At 37.1% G+C, this 19,959-nt stretch overlaps 3 protein-coding genes across 5 annotated transcripts in view; 1 reads left to right on the top strand and 2 right to left on the bottom strand.

Annotated features, from left to right (window-relative positions):
• The first annotated feature begins 1,896 nt into the window (after positions 1 to 1,896).
• Positions 1,897 to 14,353, top strand: LOC120629054 (BUB3-interacting and GLEBS motif-containing protein ZNF207). Of its 3 annotated transcripts, none has more exons than XM_039897798.1 (10): positions 1,897 to 2,135; positions 2,271 to 2,397; positions 2,610 to 2,736; positions 2,932 to 2,999; positions 4,925 to 5,055; positions 5,648 to 5,734; positions 6,939 to 7,109; positions 7,710 to 7,815; positions 10,624 to 10,840; positions 13,957 to 14,353. In XM_039897798.1, exons 1-10 carry the CDS (start codon positions 2,095 to 2,097, stop codon positions 14,085 to 14,087), a joined length of 1,206 nt encoding a protein of 401 aa, XP_039753732.1. In that variant the 5' UTR covers positions 1,897 to 2,094; the 3' UTR covers positions 14,088 to 14,353. The 3 variants fall into 3 exon arrangements, with proteins under 3 accessions (XP_039753732.1, XP_039753730.1, XP_039753733.1); XM_039897796.1 differs by having other exon boundaries at positions 10,621 to 10,840; XM_039897799.1 differs by having other exon boundaries at positions 1,898 to 2,135; positions 10,642 to 10,840.
• A 2,673-nt stretch (positions 14,354 to 17,026) lies between these two features.
• On the bottom strand, positions 17,027 to 18,971 carry LOC120628526. The gene has a single exon (XM_039896907.1). It carries the CDS (start codon positions 18,956 to 18,958, stop codon positions 18,068 to 18,070), a length of 891 nt encoding a protein of 296 aa, XP_039752841.1. The 5' UTR covers positions 18,959 to 18,971; the 3' UTR covers positions 17,027 to 18,067.
• Positions 18,972 to 19,185: 214 nt separating this feature from the next.
• LOC120628525 (WAS/WASL-interacting protein family member 2-like) overlaps positions 19,186 to 19,959 on the bottom strand; it is a 35,166-nt gene continuing 34,392 nt past the window's right edge. The window contains exon 8 of the mRNA XM_039896906.1: positions 19,186 to 19,317. Coding sequence (XP_039752840.1) covers positions 19,238 to 19,317 — 80 coding nt within the window. The 3' untranslated portion in view covers positions 19,186 to 19,237. The remainder of the gene's footprint in view (positions 19,318 to 19,959) is intronic.

The raw sequence follows: 19,959 nt of genomic DNA, 5'->3' as shown, positions 1-19,959 counted from the left end.
TCTGACCATGGCTTGTCCCTATCAGTGAGAAAATGTCAGGCAGTGGTATTTACAAGGAAGAGATACCTCCCGAACCTCAACATCTCATTTGAAGGTCAAGCAATCAACCTTGCAGTTAAAGCTAAATTTTTAGGTGTTTATTTAGACACACGACTGAATGGAATTGCTCATTCTGAACACATTATCAAAAAATGTGAAAAAGGCATCAATGTACTACGAGCAATAGCGGGAGTTTGGTGGGGTGCTCACCCCTATACTTTAAAATTATTATATAATGCCTTAGTACGTAGCCACATGGATTACTGTATGTTTGTTTTAGAGCCTTTTAATAAATCAGCTGCTGAAAAGTTAAACAAAATTCAGTATAGATGCCTTAGAATTATTCTAGGTGCAATGAAATCCTCCCCCACTAATGCTTTGCAGGTAGAATGCGTTGACCCTCCTCTATCCATCCGTCGACAATATCTATGTGACCGCTTTATCAGCAAGATGTTACAGCTGTCATCCCATCCTCTTTGGCACCGACTAAGCCAACTATCACACGCACCTTGCTCCCGTAACTCGTCTTCCTACTTGCTAGATAGTTTCCTAAAGTATACCAGCCTTCCTAATCCCCTGACATCTTTCACAATCAACCCACTATATTCAACCCCATTTAAAGCATTAATATACAACCCTTCCATCATCACAGATCTAGGTCTGAGTAAAGGATCCCCAGATACCAATATCAAACTACAAAAGCATATTAGTCAAAATTGGTCAAAACATCTTATTATATATACTGATGCTTCAAAGCTGTCTCCAGAAGGTTGTGTTGGTGCTGCATGTTGGGTTCCTGTTTACAGAATTGTTTTAAAATTTAAATGCCCTCCCGAGTCTTCTGTGTTTACCGGAGAGGCCATTGCTCTTTTGGAAGCAATCCTGTTTGCACTGTCCCATAACGTACAACAGACGGTTATTCTGACTGACTCTTTAAGCTGTTTAATGTCTATTAAAGAAAACCCCTTTCGCAGCAAATCACGATTTCCCATTATCTTAAAAATCCGGAAGGCTCTGCTCTCTTGCAATCAAAAAGGACTATTCATCTTACTGGTTTGGATTCCAAGCCACTCAGGTATTCCAGGAAACGAGACTGCTGACTCATGTGCCAAAACAGCTGTTGAGTCAGGTTCTCTAGATCATTTTAAAAATTCATCGCAGGACCTATGTACTCTTGCCAAAACATATATGGAAACAGCCTGGAAAATTTTTTGGAATGATTCCAAATTGGTTAAGGGTAAGTTTTACGCTACCATCCAACAAAACATACCAAGACAACCCTGGTTTTGTCACTCTCGGAGTACAAATCGCTGGACTTCATCCACAATTTCCCGATTGCGTCTTGGTCATGCTAGCACACCTGTACATCTGGCCAAACTCCGGATAAGGGACAACTCCATCTGTGAGTGTGGCTTGGATGAGGGCACTATAACTCATATTATTTTTAACTGTCCCAAACTTACCTATCCCCTCTATGACGTTCTTCCTCCCAAAGTCCCCCGTCCTTTGAGTGTTAAATGTTTTTTAATGTTTGTTTTCAGTCCTTATTGTAGATTTTTGTGTAAATATATAGTAAGTAATAAAATTAAAGTATAATGTACAAAAAATATCCGTGTTAGATATATATGCATGTGTTGTGTTAGATATATATGCATGTGTTGTCTGTGCTGCCTTAGGTTAAAGAGCTAACTAGCTAATAACAACTATTTCTTGGTACAAATTCAAAATTAACTTTTCATTAGTTTCACCGATCAATCTCCTTCGTGCCTTCTTCATCTACAAGACATTGGCGAAGTACCTTGTGCCCAGTTGGCACAGACAAAAGCCATAAACAAGAATTGAATTGAATTGAACGTCAACCATTCCAAATTCTTTGCTTTCTGCCGTCGCCATTTTGCATTGACTAAACGTTTTGCGTTGCTACACATTTGTAGATTATGACAAAAATTGTATTTATTATAAAATAAAACGGTGATAACTAGGAGTTATAGTAGTTAATTGTAGATGAGTATTGTTTGTAGACTTTTGTAAGGTTGTGTTTATATTAGTTTGATAATGGGCAGAAAGAAGAAGAAGGCATCCAAACCATGGTGCTGGTATCCTTTTGAAACGTTAAAATTGATTGCAACATACGTCGCTCACGCGGCCTTCGCGTGTTTTAACTGTTCGGCATATTTCGTAAATATTGTATCGTTGTAAATTGTTGGTGATTTCCTTAGCGAACGGTTCAGGTATTGTAATAGGGAATTTGACGATGAAAAGATTCTAATACAGCATCAAAAAGCTAAGCATTTTAAGTGCCACATCTGCCACAAGAAATTGTACACTGGCCCCGGACTATCGATTCACTGCATGCAGGTAAGTCCGCCCTATTTTCTTGGCAGCGGCCCCGCCCGCCCACGCGTTTACTGCAGTATTTTTTTAACTCGTCTGCTTATAGGTTGAGATATTTTGGCACGTTAGCGCGCCATATTGCGCTCCTACATTAGTAGAACGTAAATAGCTAGCCTTATAATTCGGTTTTTGAACTAGTCAGCGCCGCGATGTATTCATTTACTCCGTTTTTCCAGGTTCACAAAGAAGCCATAGACAAAGTTCCAAACTCATTACCAAATAGGTCAAATATAGAGATAGAAATATATGGAATGGAAGGTATACCCTCTGAAGATGTGAAGGAGCATGAGAAACAAAAGACAGGTATAAAAACTTTTTTAAGGACATTGGCTGTTTTTGGATCATAAAGTATGTACAATCATGGTTTATCTTGATATTCTTTTGCTTGGGACACTTGTAGCCATAGAAGTAAATTGATGTGTAGCATTAGTGTTCCCACAAGGTAGGTTTGTTAAAAGTATATTCCTGTGCAAATTATACCGAAAGTCAATCCTTTAGGTGGGGGGAAAGGTTCAGACAGTGATGATGACGAGCCAGCAGCTAAGAAAAGAGCTACTCCCGCATTGGTAAGACCCTTTGTTTTATTTATCAAAAATACAAAACATACAAGAAGTAATGACTAGATAATTGGATTACAGATTGAAGTGAGACCCGTAAGTAATTGAGTTCATTTTTATTTACTTTTTATATTCTGTGACAATGTTTTGGTAAATTTAAATTATGCTACCTTTATGACTTATCTATTAGAGAATTTGTTTATAATTATTGAGGTCACAAAAGACAATTAGAAGATTAATTCTCACAAAGTTTTCCCATTTGAAGTATATTGAGAAAATATGTTGGTAAAATGCACATTGCAGTATCTAATAGTCTATACCACTTATCTTTTCACTGATGATCAAAACATACAGGCTACACTCCACAGTTGCAAAATGAGTAATTAAAGTTTAACAAATTTAAATAACTATATTATTATACAGATATAATTTTCACACAAAGTTTGTAATCAATTTGTGATCTTAGGCAGAATAGTTATGTTATATTACCTTTCTATGAACAATTTTATACATCAAACTCACAACTTCCAATAATCTGATCAACAATTTATGTTATAGGGCATATGAGACTTGTGTTACTGTAAGTTCAATTGGATTTTATTTATCCTAGTGCATTAAACATTAATTTGTTATTAACACAATGCAAATTTTATAAGTGGACCACTTTTTTTTTGCACTGCACTTTTAGTGTTATTTGAATATAATTGTTTTTTGTATCTTTGAATGTAATTAAATCAGATTTATAATATATTAATGCTAATTTTTCGAAAATCTCTTGAACTGAACTAAATTTTCAGGTTCATCAGAACTGAACTAAATTTTCAGGTTCATCAGTAGTGTAATATTTATATAGCAGTTGTAGACCTTGTTGTGAGAGATTGTCCAGAGAAGTGCTATCACCATTCTTATCAGTGGCGTGCACAGGGTTTTTGACCAGGGTATGCATAAAGACGGAAAATGGCATAAAATCCTGCCCTTTTATGAATTATACAAAAATTTTAGGGTATGCAGTGCTTTTGTGCATGTATCAAGTGCACGCCACTGATTATTATTACTGCCGCCAAGCATCATTGTTGCAATGCTGTGTTCCAGTCTGAAAGCTTGCTCTGTTTTTAAGCGATAGTTTCCACTTACCATCAGGTGGGCCATCTTCTCGACCTGTCAATTACAACAATAAAAATTAACTTGATAATCCTTGTACAAAAAGATATAACAACCTGATAATTATGTTTAATCTAGAGATTTGATTACAAATAAATTAGAACCATAGTTAAATTTAGAATCAAAAGACTAAAATAAACAACATTAATTAGTATAAGCTCAAACTTGAAACATTTTAAACATGAAAATACAGTTTATACAATATAATGTAGATGACTCATTTAAACAATTAGCTATTTTTATTCAGAAAGGCTTTGCGTACAGCTTATTATGGTGGATAATCCAATTACATTGCATTAATCAATTTAAAACTGAATCATGTAAGAATAACTATTGATTTATATCCATTTGCATTCTATTGCTGTGAATTGGCAAGTATCAACACTCATAATGGGACACGGGTGAACCACTCAGCATATTCAGTGTGTAGTGTGTGTGTTGTATATGAGTAAAATATCTAGCAGTAATTTTCAATGGAAACTCACTTTACTTTGCAATTAGCTGATTGCACAGTACAAGACGCTTAAGGCCAGAAGCCAGCTTTCCAGAAGTGCATATATTGTCATAAGCAACAACTGTATTTAATCAGCCTCTATTGTTAATATTATTTGCATACACACGTAAAGGTGTTGGCTTCCAACCATGTAACATCAGAAGTGAGATATTCCTTGAAAAGTTTCTTAAATGAAAAAACCCACATCAATCCTGATTTATCAATAGAACACAATTAGTGTATATGTTGTTAGACACACAATCTATGCTTGTATCCACAGCTTGGTCCAGGTCCATCGACAGTGTCTCCAGGTATTTTGCCAACACCAATGGGGCCAGTTCCACCGGGCATGTATCCTGGACACATGCAGATGAATCAGCACATGATGCAGCACTTTATGCAAGCACCTAGGTGAGTAAACCTTTAACTTAAATGAAATACTTTTATTTTCTAGCATCTCCCCTATTACCTAAGGTCTCTTACGAGTTTCCATTCAAAATATGTATACTCCTTCTTATTCTGTCTCTTCTTTTGTTATTAAATATGTTTTATTGATTGTAATGGAAGCAATGTATTTGAGGTTTTGGACTGCAACATCCACTGATCCTCTGAGTTGCATGCACCATTCAACATTTTGCTTCTACGTCGCCCTGCATTTATGTTAGACGTGTCTGTTAAACTAGATCTCATATTTTATAATGTGATCTAGTTGATTCCAAAGTATTTGCATGTGTTTTTATAGTATTAATTGATGGAATAAAAGATGGCTCACTTCATGGTAAAAGGAAAACCATTTCCTATAAACAGAGCAACACTTTGCAGGGTATGCCAGAAACAAGTTTGTCCATCAGCTTGAGACCTAGGTGGTATACCTCGTGTGCCTGCTATTACACCAGCAAACATACATTGCTACAATGTTGCTTTGCGGCAGAAAAAATAGACCGCCCTGCACAAGCTCTATCACTACTGATAATGTATCTATTCATGTTTTATATTTTTACAGAATGATGATGCCCGGAATGAGGCCACTATTCCCAGCTGCAAGTGTTTCAAGTTCAACGCCTAGCAAACCTACGTTCCCTGCTTATAGGTAACTTTAGCGATTTAACACAGGATTACTTAACTATCCTTTTAGTGACGTTGATACTGAATATTCGTAAAATATAAAACACTAGTTGTTGCCTTCGACTTCGTTCACGTTTCTTTTTGGTGTTAAAGCATCCCGTAGGAACAGTTTATTTAGATGTGAGGCATACAACCAAGGTGTAGTTCTATGGACATTTTTAGATTCTTTTTTTTTTAATCGGGTGTAGTTTTTAAAAACAACTGTTTAGGTATGTCCTTATAGTCCTTATGTACTAAATTAAATGTCCAATCAGAATTAACTATAAAGTATTTTACTGCTATATAAATACTCTTCATGATAAAACTATTTACTTAAATTCTTAAATTAAGTTAATACTGCTATACTAATGTAACCTAGTTTGTTTCAACCAGCGATTTTATAAAGTTTTAGCACACTGCTACTATGGCGGCTTAACTATGATAGGTAGATATATATATATATATATATCTACCCTCGCGGACTTTTTTGTAGGTAAGCGTCAATACTTTATAATTGCACTACATTCTTTTTATGAATAACCAATAGTTTCTTCGGTGCATAAAATTTTGCTACTTTGTGTTACATTATTGCAATTTACTTAAGGATCTCCAAGTTTATTTTAAAAAATAATAGCCTATGTAACTTTATATTGGCGGAGAAATGGTTAAAATGGGTCCAGAACTTTCGGAACGTATTGTGTACAAACTAAAAAACAATAGTTTTATTCTATTTATAATATTAGTATGTAGTAGATGGAAATAGAACAGAACAAGATTACGAATACTTTATTTATTTAAGTTACATTATCTGCCCCTTATTATTATATATATTATAAACTGGCGATTGCCCACAGTCTTGACTACGTTTCTTTCGGTTTTTACAAATTACGTCTGTAACAGTTAATTTGCCTTATGTCTGAAAAAAGTAGCCTATGTTACTCTCCATCGTTTTAATTAACTCTATGCCCAAAATCAAGTCAATAGGTTGCTTAGTTAGGACGTAAACACTGGACGTATAAGCAAACAAACACACTCGCATTAATAATATTAGTATGTAGACAAAAAAATATTTTAATGCATGAATAAGTCTATTCCAGAACCAAAAAAAAACCTACAAAAAATTTTCATTCATCAAAAGTAGTAATAAAACCTCATTAGTAAATTTTTGCATAATGTATTTTCTTCAACAGTAATGCGACAATTAGCGCACCACCAACGACGTCGTCCGCGGCGTCATCAGACCTCAAAGAAAACGGTGAAGTTAAGCCACCGGTAGCTCATTCCTGCCCCCTGGTCACCGCCACTGGGGCAGGCTCCAAGATCATACACCCTCCTGAAGATGTTTCATTGGAGGAGATAAGGTACATATTGATCTTGGTACTATTCCAGTATGTATATTGGTAAATTCTATGATGATAATCTTTATCTTCTCATATCTCTTGTGCATACAATTGAACTATCACATTTCCTAACTCCAGGCTAAAGAGAACCCCACAAAATTTTGTCTGGTGGGAGGCTTCGGCCATCCTCCAGGCAAAGACGCGTCGCTAAGCGATTAAGCGTTCCGGTACGATGTCGCGTAGAAACTGATTAGAGGTGTGGGTTTCATATAACTGCAATAATGCCTAACAGGTCAGCAGTTACCATTTTAGACTGCATCACTTTAACTCATAGTGGAATTAAAAAAATAACTTCTACCTAACCTAAAAATTCCATCTCATTTATTGTAGGTAATGTAAGCTTAACATTCTCAAAAACCTTACTGTTACACCTTTTTTTTTATATTTTTGCCAACAGAAATTTTCATTGATTTGCTCTAAAATAACTTGGGTAGCATGTTTTTATTATATTATGGCAACATTACAGTGAAAACATAAATATATAGTTTCTGAGGTAGAAGTAATTTTATTTCTATAAAAGTGGCATAATTAATATAATTTACAATAATTCATTGTTTTCAGAGCACGAAACTCAAAATATCGACCAAAACCTAAGCCAGATGCCCCCACCAGTCATCAGTCATCAGTGGCACCTACCATGATCACACCTAGCACAAGTCAAGCCGAGGTATGTATTTTATTTGCTTGTCTGTAGTCCCGCACGGTGCAGCTAACATTGTTAAATAACTATTGATACAAATTCAGAACTGATAATATGTGGGTGATTTAAAATGTATCATTACCAAACCATTACTGGCCTTTTACATTGCACTGGTCTCCTTGTGGAATGAGTATGCTGGCCAAATGCAGATTGGTAGGCATTTATTTATTCTTGTGGACACAACCTTGAGATTGTTATGGAGGCATTTATAATAAATAAATAAATAATAAATATACTACGACAATACACACATCGCCATCTAGCCCCAAAGTAAGTGTAGCTTGTGTTATGGGTACTGAAATAGCTGATGAATATTTTTTTATGAATATAATACACATAAATACTTATAATATACAGAATGAATGCCTTTATAATGATCTCAAAGGTTGTAAACACAATAGTAAATACATGCATTCAGACATTTTTGGCATTGAATACAACTGAGGGTGATGGAAAATATAGAGTTTGTTTAGAAAGTTGTTTCCTCACTGTGTTTTCTGTTAGCAAGATAACTCAATTGCTTGAATAGAAAACTCCAAAACGCTAAGTTGGTTTGAAACTCCATCCCTATTAAAAAAGAACATAATTGTCCTAGAAAATTTATTCATAATTCACTTATTTCAAATAAACCAATAATGTATAAGGATTCTTGAAAAGTCAGCTCTGTCTGTTTATAGCAAGTAAATAACTTGCTATAATAAAGTTTTGAAGTCAGATTCTACAGAAAAGGAGTCTGCCGGAAACTCAGAAGTTAGCTTATAAGTAAATCTTAAAAAAAGTGAACTTAACAATGTTAGTTATGCTGCATGGGACACAATTAGTCTTTTATTGATCCAAAGTCACTACATAATTGTCATGTTTATACGTATGGCAAAAATTTATTTATTCTATGTGCGTAGTAAGTAAAGATGCTCTCTAAAGTTGGCTTGCTAGATAGGCTTAGAAAGTTTTGAAGCCCAAGTTTAATTGGCCCTTTGGGTTTGTAGCTTGCAAATAAAATCAAAGATTTTTACTTTACCTGTCTTGCTTGGTTTTCATATATTCTGATTTTTACTTTACCTGTCTTGCTCGGTTTCCATATATTCTGTTTATATTTATTTTCTGTGGGGTACAATAACAGTGTATTCATTCATTCATTCAACTATTGTTTATTGAACTTCATTTATAGAGCATATTTTTATATTTTTTAAGGCGTTTGTGATAGCTATATTGCACAGGCTATTGTCTGCCACCGGGTCAATAAATATATATTGATACAAAAAATAGGTATTGCTTCAGCCATATACCAAGACTGGACTTTTATTTCTAAAAAATGTTTTTATTATTAAGATACCTGAGACAGATCATCATAGTAAAGAGCAATCGATCTTTTATTGCTACAAAAAAAATGGATAAACTCATTTTTTACTTGACCATGATGTAATTGGTTGTGATTATCATCTTACATAATTGCATATTTCTGTTGCATAAATGATTTCAAGGCTACATAGTACATAGACTTGATAGTGCTTGACAATGAACTATACAATAGACATAATTTTATGTTTTATGTACAATGAATGGGATACCTCGTCTCATTGTACTTCACAAAACAATACAAATTGTTTTATCTGAAGTCAAATGACATTTCCTCTGAAGATCTCTTCAACCGTTATAATAAATACAGTAGACAGCATGAAAGATATCACCATATGCTATTTAATATCTTCATGATTGAAAGCACCAGTGTTGTGTAACCTTTTTTACAATTTCTTACCATTGTAACTACAAAACAATATGGTAATACAAAATCTGCAGTAACACCTGTAATCATTGTGGAAGTTCGCAAAATGATCTGGTGGTTCAATCTAACGTGTCTTCCCCATAAAATCTCATCTGCGATACGTTCTCGTTTAAACCATACTATGTTACAATAGTCCTAGTTCCACTCCACTGCTATACACATTACTTTCTATTAGTTTCTAGTATTGCTCCTGCTACCTTTATCTGTACTGTAGTTTGGCACTGGAGTTTCACATATATATATTTTTTATTGGCTCAAAACATTAAATTTTCAATAAAATAGAATTTAAGCACCACCAAAAACACTCAGGCTTGATCGGCCGCCGAAGCTGTCTACTTACATCAAAATAAAATGTGATTTTAGTTTACCCTTAATATTACTTGTTTTTTTATATCTAAGCTGTACTTTTACATAGAAATGATTTATTTACAATTCACTTTCTAAATGGGTGAAAACTTCCATCACTATTATTTGTAACATTGTTTATTTTTAAATATTAATAATATATATATATATTATATATATATATATATATAAAATATATATATATATATATATAATATATATATATATATATAATATAATATTTATAAAACATACAATGTATGTTGTTCCTAAGTGCTGTAAATATAGCCTAAACTTAATTAAGATTTAATTGATTGATTGATAAAAAACTATAACTCCGTTCTCAGACAACGCGCAGTCTAAATAGGCTTGCGGCTACAACGATTTTAATGAAATTTTGTACACAGGGGGTTTCGGGGGCGATATATCGATCTAGCTAGGATTCATTTTTAGAAAATGACATTTTATTCGTGTTTGCCGGTAATAACCGATTTGGTGCAGACGAAGATGCACGGGCCGGCTAGTAAATATTTAAAATGTACAGATAAACACCCAGACACTGAGAAACGTTATTAACACTTTATCGTTAAGGGTCCTAGTTTCACTCCCCCCGCCAACTGATACTCGTGGCCCTATAATTGGAGCAGGCGGTGATGTACGCGCAGGTGGCCGCGCACATGTCCGCGGCGGTGGCGGCGGCGCGGCACCAGCAGGCGGCGGCGCAGGCGGCGGCGATGCGCCGGCCCATGATGCCGGGCATGGTGCTGCCGCAGATGCGCGTGGGCGTGCCCGTGTCCGTGCCGCCCGTCATGGGCATGCTGCCCGTCATGCCGCAGTTCAACCTCGTGCGCCCGCTGCAGCCCGGTCAGTACGCTCTTCACCGCTGACAGCCGACTGCACACACGCCCGCGCCACACACACACACACGTGCGAGCTCGCTAATCGTCGAAGTGGGGCTGTAATTATTTTTGGGGATGAAAAGTGTCGTTTCATTTTATGGGTGAAATCACGTGGAATTCACTTAAAGTCGACTTAGAGTGGTTTACTTCACGTGGATCTAATTCTTTTTGGGGATGAAGAGTGTTTTTTTTTTAAAGTAAACTCTCGTAGAATTCTTTGATCGTTGACTAACGGTGATTTACCACAAGTAGGATTAATTTTTTTTTGGGTATGAAGAATTAAATTTTATGCGTACAGATAATGCTTCATTCTTAGGAGTGCAGGCAGAGGTGTCAATTTACTGTCTACAGATCTCTTAAACTAAATTGAGATGTCTAAAAGTAATGCTAACCTTTTCACAAAGGAAAATGAAAGCACTATTTTTGGACTTGTCTATTTCGTTAGGAAATTGTGTACAACAGTAATGGCTTTACTGTCTTCAACCCTAAAAAAATATGTATTATTTGGACCAACAAAATAAAACGTCATAAACTTCATCCCCAAAAATGGTTATCCCACTGTTTTGACCCATAAAATAAAAAGTCACCGTCTTCAACCCCAAAAATATCAGCCCCATTGTCTTGACCCATAAAATAAATAGTCACCATCTTTACTCATACAACAAATTGTTACTGTCTCCCCTAAAATGAGCTCTGGTTTTAACCCGTAAAATAATAATGTCACTTCTTCTTGACCTCTAAAACAATGAACTCTTAAATTTTGCACTAGAGCTTATTAAATATTTATACTTATAGTATCGACCTAACTCACGGACAATGCTCAGCCTAGGAACAGGAAGACATAAATTTGATATAGGGAGATTCATATATTGTTTGAGTACCCAATGGGTATTTTTTATAATAATAAAAGGGGGTGAATCAGGGCTGATTATTTTTTGGGATATTTTTAAATATTTTAAATCAAATTCAAAGTATCTAGCTGCCATTTTGCATACATACAGTTAAACAATGTTGAAATTTCTGTGATTATAACATCCGCTTATTAAGCTCAAATGATGATATTATCAACTAATTTAAACAAAATCATGACTCACTGTATAAATTGAAAAAGTTTTGACTTTTTGTCAGTCAGTAAGGAACTGATTTTAACTAAAGGCAAATTGTTGATTGCACAAAGAGTAATTTAGGTTACTTTTATCCCAGAAGTTGTATGAAAGGTAAATAAAACTTTTATCTTCGAGTCTTGGGAGACGGTCTTAATTTTAAAAAATTGCACGGAATCACTAGCAAGAAGATTAAATGTCCAAAGTGAGGGACGATTAGCGAACTGTCACGTACATATCACCACAATACAAACTATACAAAGACGAACTACTGAAAGGTTCTTTGGTAGGAAATAAAGTTTGGATAGGATAAACTTAGGGTATAGGTTCCAAATATAAAACTACATTTCTTAGTATTTTTAAGATTTTTAATCGACGTAATTTTATTAAAATTCAAATTGTAATTTTGATGTTAATGTAATTCAAATTGATTGTCAAACATTTGTTATAATTAATTATTGTAGTAAGCCAGAGTGTTTCTTATTCTATGTATGTCACTTTGAATGAATTTTGAATTCTAATAAGATTGTGGCTGTTTACAAGACTGGGATTTTGGCACATTTTGAAATAATCAGAGGGTCCAACATTATATGGAGGTTGGCGAGGTTGGTGTACACAAAATTTTCCTGTAAAAAAAAAACTTTTCATCTTTGTTTAAAAATTAAGTTTCTTTTGAGAATCCTGTTTATATAATTTTTTTTAACTTAGATATTTAATTTGAAACAATAACTTTATATTTATTGCGATTTGTTAGTATTGTGTACAGGAACCACGCACACGGACCTTTCCTCCTTTGAGCAGACAGTATTTTTATATCGAATCTATTGTAATATGAATTGTTCTTAATCCAGTAGGCATTTATTAGTTTTAAAGTTATGTAGTCGTGTTTCGTTTAGGCTACGACATGAGAATATACATTTACTCGAGTCGCTTCAAGTACTACACATTCTGAATAATTGTTATTGTAACATGACATATCGGCGTGGAAAATGGAGTGATATTATTGCATTTAGACAACCAATAAACTCGTACCACTTCGTGTAATTTTGTTTCTGTTTTCCACGACAGCTCCGACCGAGTGTAAAGTATTTTTGCCATATCGGTAAGGTGGATTGTTTAACTGCCGAGCTGGCGGGTAGTCGCTAGGCTCAGCTCGCCGCAGCGACCAGTCGGCGGTGGGTGTATTTATGTTCTTCTCTGGACGACGAACTCGCGCGGCGACGCCCGACGTATTAATAACTCCCTCCGAACGATAAATAACGCTTCTCCCCACACCCTAACCCACTAACCGCCCCACGCGGCCGGCGCCGGAGCGAGCGGTAACTGTTCACATTCCTTACTGGATTCGCTTATACTGTAGCAGCTCTTATCATTACTGTCTCGATCTCTCGTAGTGTCGTGTCGAGTGACTGTCGGTTCACGGGTGGGTACCTACACTAATATTATATTTACGTACAGTAGTTTGTCGCTTTGAGATGTGCATGAGTCGAGGAGCGGCGCCGCACGGAACGTGCATGAGCGGATGCGATCAATCACATCGCCGACTACTTTCAAAGTGTGATTTTTTCATGTGAACTATCGATCCTACCTCCTGTGTTCCTCGCTTGAGCGCGCCGCACGCGCCCGCCCGCGCCCGCACGTAGCCTAGAGTAGCGTAGCGGGCCCTCGCGTGTGAAGTCGTTGTTGTCTAATTAGATTAAATTATTTCAATCACCTTTATTTATTTACGTATCTTAATAATTAGTGTCACCATCATGCGAAATTGTTGCAAAGCGTCTGTAAGTACGCCAAGCGGCCGTGGCCGGTTGGAATGGTAGATTTCGCGTGGTGCACTAGTCGCTTCGCACGCGGGCGGGCGGGCGCCGGGGCGCAGGCCGACGCGACAGGCGATGTTCAGTCACCGCGGCCGAGCCGCGCGTTGGACCGCGGTCCCCTGTTGCGCCGCGCCGAGCCGCGCTCACTCTCTTGCGCTGCGCAGGGATGCTGCTGCCGGGCGGCGTGATGCCGATGGGCATGTTCCCGGGCAGCATGGGCGGCATGGGCAGCATGGGCGGCATGGGCGGCATGGGCAGCATGGGCGGCATGATGATGCAGCCGCGCTACCGGTAGCCTCCGTCCAGGTAAGCGCGGGGCCCGGGCCGGCAGTTCCCTGCGAGGCAGGCGAGGGCGCGCGCCGTCACAACGAGCGTTGTTGGATTGGCGGCCCCCGCTCCGCGAGCAGTTCCGTTCCGACGTGTGCGATGACAACCACGAGTTCGTGTAAATTATATTGCCTTGAAACTTTTTTCTTAAGCGTTTCCACGTGAAAGTTGTGACGTTTGCCTATTCTTTGTAGAATTTTGACCGTTTTACTCAATAAATGCTCTCGACCTGAATGTGCGCTTTTTATTTGTTAGCCGGTCGGCTAATTATACGTTATACGTCTGCACCTAGAGCTTCCTCGGGTCCGTCATCCGCCACACCAAGTCGCCACCGACCAGGTACACCAACGATTACATGCTGTTGTCGATGACGGATTTAGATTTAGTGTATTATTACTCAAGTACTTTTTATACATATTCCAAATTAGATTTTTCACCAGTAACACTTTGATTTTTATATTGAATAAAACACCACAATTACTTTAATAGTGTCGTATATTTAATTGTTTTATTAAAAGGTCTCGATTGTATACATAACATCTATAATACCGCTAGACTTTCCAGAATACCGATACCAAAACCCGAGAGTAACAGGATTATTATTAAAATTCTAAACAACTAGTATCACCATCAAACCGACGACAACCGAATTAAACATTCCAGTAAAAAATTTACAACAGATAATTTCATAAGTAGAAAACAAATTAGTGTATTAAATAATACTAATATATCAACAAATTAATTAAATTCTAGGTATTATATGGCAACTTGTTATATAATGTTTTTAAAGTTTAATAATTTCATAAATACTTGTGTGTATACCGCTCAGAAAGTTGCAGATATCAGCTAAGTAACTATTAAATGTATGCGCTCTTTTGGTCTGAACATCATAACCGTTACAAATTGTCTCTAATATTGTTATAAAACTACAAAATTTGAGCGCTTCTAAGATCACAAAACAACATAGAAAACACTTCTTACAATGGTTAAACATTCACTAGACCTATAATATTGCCTGTAAAATTGTGGCTAAACATTAACTAAAGCTAACCAATCTTTATCGATATGTACTGTTCGTTTGACTGCGAATTGAAACAATATGGGTAACAAGTTAAGACAGAAACAAGAAGGTACATGAGGTCATGACGGCATGACGGCTGATGACATATCAACCTATATTAGAAATGCCTTCCAATCCACAATGACTCCAATTTGGCTAAATTATTGCTAAATAAGTTTTGAGCAGAAAGGCATATTTGAAATACCAAAAAAGGAACTTCTATCTCCATTTTATAGGTTGTAACAAAGCTGCATCTAATTTATGGTTTGTAAATCCAAGCTCTAGATGTCCATATCCAGGTATGTTTTAGTTTGAATCTGTTCTCTTATTTTATCTTATACTAAAGTAATACAAGTCTGTAAGTAGTGCTAAATTTTTTCCATAGGGCTCATGGCGTAAATGATGACGCTATTTTAAAATCTGTTAATATTAGAAACCATCAAATTTTATTTTTTACCTTCTCGAAATTTACCACCAGCTATAAACTTTTTACAGCGATCTATGCTACAAGCTCAGAACCACGGAGTCCTTTTAAGTCCTTGTATTGAGTTACAAAATTGTTGGAACTACAAAGAATCTAGGTTTGGTGGCAATTGATACTGAAAATTGAATTGAAATTTTAGAACACATATGTCTAAAATATAGTACCTTTCATAGGTTGGAAACTGTTCCGCAGGAATCTTTTATTTGGTAAGTGGTAAGTATTGTAGATATAAAGGACTGCATTTACTTGTAAAACCTCTATATCAAATATTTGTTGTAAGTTTATGGTGGCATCTCCAAATAGGTAATTACTTTATTGTTGTATTTAAAAATCTGAACGTTAACCAACAAAGACACTCCAATTGGTGATAACAATCGTTAGTAGATTACTCTTTTTTGCGCTAATGAATATTGTCGATATAATTTATAAAAGTTGAAAAACAGTTTAAGCATTAGTTTTAAATTCAGGCAAGAACAATCGCTATGATCGCGGTAATGAAGAAGCTAGAGACAAACTGATCCTACGTGTGCAACGTGTCAATATCGGAGTGCACACTTTTCCCGTGTATGCAACGTAAGTTGGCATTAGACGCTGTTGTAATTTTTGAGAGGACTATTGGTATGTCGTGCTACGTGTAAGTTCTTGAAACTCACTGGTTACACGCCTGGGATAGTCTACGAACATCCCTGCCATCCGTCGCAGGTCGACTTTGCGCGCGAGTCGTGCATATTGCATAGATTTTAAATGAAATCAAGAGGACCAAATATCATAAAATTAATAATCATTGATTTTGGGGAGGATTTCTTTGGGTAGATGAATCACAACCCTATGTATGAACATCAGTTGGCACGTTCATGGGGCAATGATAAACATCTGGTACTAACACAGGAGGACTAGTAATGGATCAAGGTTAAATACTGCTATACTTAAGTAAAAACTTACAGACATTCCATCTATTCTAGAGGACCGAAACTTAAATCTAAGGCACCATATAAGAAGGGACTAACGAGTAACGGAAATGTATGGTAAGTTTCGTAAGTATACAAATACCCAACCACCTTAAATAAAATATTATACTTAATTGATATTCGGTTTAGGCCCATTCTGCCGATTCTGTTGCAGACAAATATCTGACTAAATTGACAGGTGTAAAAGTAGTGCTGTTTTCTCACCTTATATCCCCCTGCACGGCTAGCATGGGCAGGAGACAATTATATCCCCGGGGAAAGGATATAAATTTATCAACTCTCAGAGCACTAGAAATAATAGATCTGTATTAATAAACGGGGGTGAACTTCTCCTATTTTGATATTCCAGTGATTTAGCAGGTTGGCACGTTAATTATATCCCTAGTCAGGGGATATAATTTTTATCTCCCCCCGTGCTAGCCCTACTGGAGTAGGATAGCACTATTTTTAGAAATCTCAAGCTTTATTTACAACAGAATAGACATCAATGTAATTCTTGGAGGTAGTAACAATTTATATCCGTATTCACAGCATCTCTTTAACACTGAATCTGTTTGTCAGAACTTGCAAGGCTTGAAAGTTAAGTCTACAGCATTAAATACAAGGTACATAATATTAAACTTGAATATAAAAAATGACGTTAAGTTTAGTCTACGTAGCATATATTGGTGCCGATATTTGTGCTGTAAATCATGTCTGATCTAAACTAAAATTAGCAGGTGTAAATTAGTGCTGTCCTTTTCATAATGTTCCCTGTTGGAAAGGACGACCCTATGAGACCTGAAATTTAGTCTCCTTTAAAGATTTTATACATCAGATTTGGCGCCAATTAGCTTGCTTCCGAAAATCATATAAATCCTTGACTGATTTAGAGGAACTTAAATGGACACATCGTTAAGAAATTGGTAAGAACTTGTTTACATAACAAACGTGTAATTTGTATTTTGGTCCTAAATACGAATATCAGCATAATCCAGCAAGGTTTACTTCAAACTACTTAATACAATAACTAGGAACCTACCTAACCATTTAGTAAACATATTTTAATTAGCTCGATTTCATTAATTCCGCTATTAGCCATCTACAGATGTGCCAACATCGGCATCACGCTACGGTACAGTGGGTACGATTTAACAAATTTGCCATCTAGATATATTCATACAAAACCCTTAATATTATCGCTCCCGCAAATATTGTATGAATATGACCAGTCGCCACCAATTACTAATTGTCAGAAAAGTTCCTGTTGAAGGAGCAAATCTGTCCATCCATACTAAATAATATATTATATCAAAACATCTAATACTGTTCCAGCGTTCGAACACTGAAACTTATCTTTTTCGTTGACTTTTTGGATGTGTCTGAATTTAATATCGCATGGCATATTGGCAAGTCTGTAGACACTTATTTAAATGCGATTACAGAGTCTGTAATATTTATTCTAATTTGTCGGGAGATGCGCTAACGTTTCTAAATACTTCGAAAGAAGGCGAAGTGGATCGTATTAGATCCGGACAAGGCGTATTGGTTCGCGTCATACTTTCGAACCGTTCCCTCATCGCGGCAACGTGGCCTGTCATTACACTATTCCTATCGTCTTTCTCCTTATCAGAGTCCTCCGTTTGAACTTTATCTTGAAAATCGACATCTGACAGTAGACTCACTTCGGACGATGCCGTATAGTACATTTCACTCATAGGGTCGCACTGAACTGTTTCTACGTCCAATGTAATTGGTTCCATCTCTTCGAATCTCTCTGTTACAATATTTCTAGCTACTTCAATGCTTGTTGATGCAACTGGTTTCTGAAGTTCGATTGCGTCGCCCTCCGATTTATAACACCTCACTTTCTCGAATACCGGTTCGGAAGCTAAGGGGACTGTTTCACTCCAACTGTACGCTTCTACTTTTTGTGGAATCGATTCAGCAACAATCTGCTCTGTTGGCTCTGTTATGACTGGTTCATTACCAGATTCGCTTAACCTATAGGTTTTACATGTCTCAAATGTTAGTGGTTTCATTACTTCTGGAGTTTTAACAACGGGCTCTGTAACTGTATAATTCGTATCTACACACGTTTCCACTGGTACCACTGTAAGCTCCGGAGACGACACACTAGGTTCGGTATCACACCATTTATCTACTACATGGATCTTCTCAAATAAAACTTCATTCGGATTTACCAATTCTGTACAAATGTTATCAACATCGTCGTCTTGAGCATCTTCACAGTCTTCGTACTCGTCGTATGAAGTCTTCATCGTTGCGCATAGTTTGTTAATAGCGTCGACCACGTCTCTGAGGTCGCTGACGTCATCTTCTGACATGTAAGGTTGTTCAATCGGCAACAGCGATGGATCTTGTTCGTCGGTCTTGTGTGCAACGTTAACGTTACTCGTTGCCTTTTTTGTGGCTGCGTTGTCGCTTGTAGTCTTGGATACTTCTATGGGCTGTTTTTGTTGTTCTTGTTTCGCGGTGGCAATGGTGCTGGCTGGTCCCAGTAGCGCGTGAGCTACTGAGAGCAGCGCATGCGCGGGGTGCGCGATGTGTGCGAGGTGAAGGGCGGCGAGGGGCGCGGGGGGAGGCACAGGCGCCCCCCGCGTTTGCTAGCATGCGCTCGACGTCCCGGACCAGCCCGCCAGCGGCAGGCGAAGAGGCGGCGCCGGGGCGGGGGCCTTGTTTGCTACTACAACACGTAGGCATATGTTAATTAACTCTCGCACAATGCAATATACCAACCCTTAGATTGATACCTACTCTCGCAATCGCAGAGTTGTTTCGAGTAAGGAAAACTTGTTTTAAATTTAAAATTCGTTCGTAATCAGGTAATTTGCGACTCCAAATCGAGGTTTGTTCCACTTTCCCATAACGGTGTAATGTTTCGATATGCGAAAGCGACGAAATCTTTACTAAAGGTACATAATTTCACAATACAGACTAACAATTCTGATCAAGTCAGAGCGAATGCTGATAAAGTTTGATGTGGCGGGATCGTTCTGTAGGGCTAACATAATTATCTCGTGGTGCGCGATCACGAGATAACCCACGTTTCTAGTTTTATTACAGAGAAATAGGACGAGAAAATTGTGGACCTAATGATCTCGTTTTGCGCATGTTAGCCCTACTGGTGAAGCCGTTCACATGGTCAGCACGAGAAATGGGGGGAACAGCATAAATTAATCATAATTATTAAAATGAATTAGTAGGGTACTTTTGGGATCGATTTCGCTAACGTTTTTGCCTTTTATCGCATTTGGAACGCACTACAGAAGCGATTACATCACTTAGTATCGATTCATCCATGCAAAACATCACTAACACGCGACTG

This window comes from Pararge aegeria, chromosome 13 (genome assembly GCF_905163445.1).
Source record: "Pararge aegeria chromosome 13, ilParAegt1.1, whole genome shotgun sequence".
Classification (NCBI taxonomy): Eukaryota; Metazoa; Arthropoda; class Insecta; order Lepidoptera; family Nymphalidae; genus Pararge; species Pararge aegeria.
Note: the sequence above shows the minus strand (reverse complement) of the source record. Positions and strands in the feature narration are given on the sequence as shown.

What these genes read in the sequence shown, in the direction of transcription:
- LOC120629054 (XM_039897796.1), top strand. Translation starts at nt 2,095, where the DNA reads ATGGGCAGAAAGAAGAAGAAGGCATCCAAACCATGGTGCTG. An exon ending in GCATCCAAACCATGGTGCTG is followed by an intron (nt 2,136 to 2,270) that starts GTATCCTTTTGA and finishes CGAACGGTTCAG; the next exon opens with GTATTGTAATAGGGAATTTG. An exon ending in CCTACGTTCCCTGCTTATAG is followed by an intron (nt 5,735 to 6,938) that starts GTAACTTTAGCG and finishes TTTCTTCAACAG; the next exon opens with TAATGCGACAATTAGCGCAC.
- LOC120628526 (XM_039896907.1), bottom strand. Translation starts at nt 18,958, where the DNA reads ATGTCAGAAGATGACGTCAGCGACCTCAGAGACGTGGTCGACGCTATT.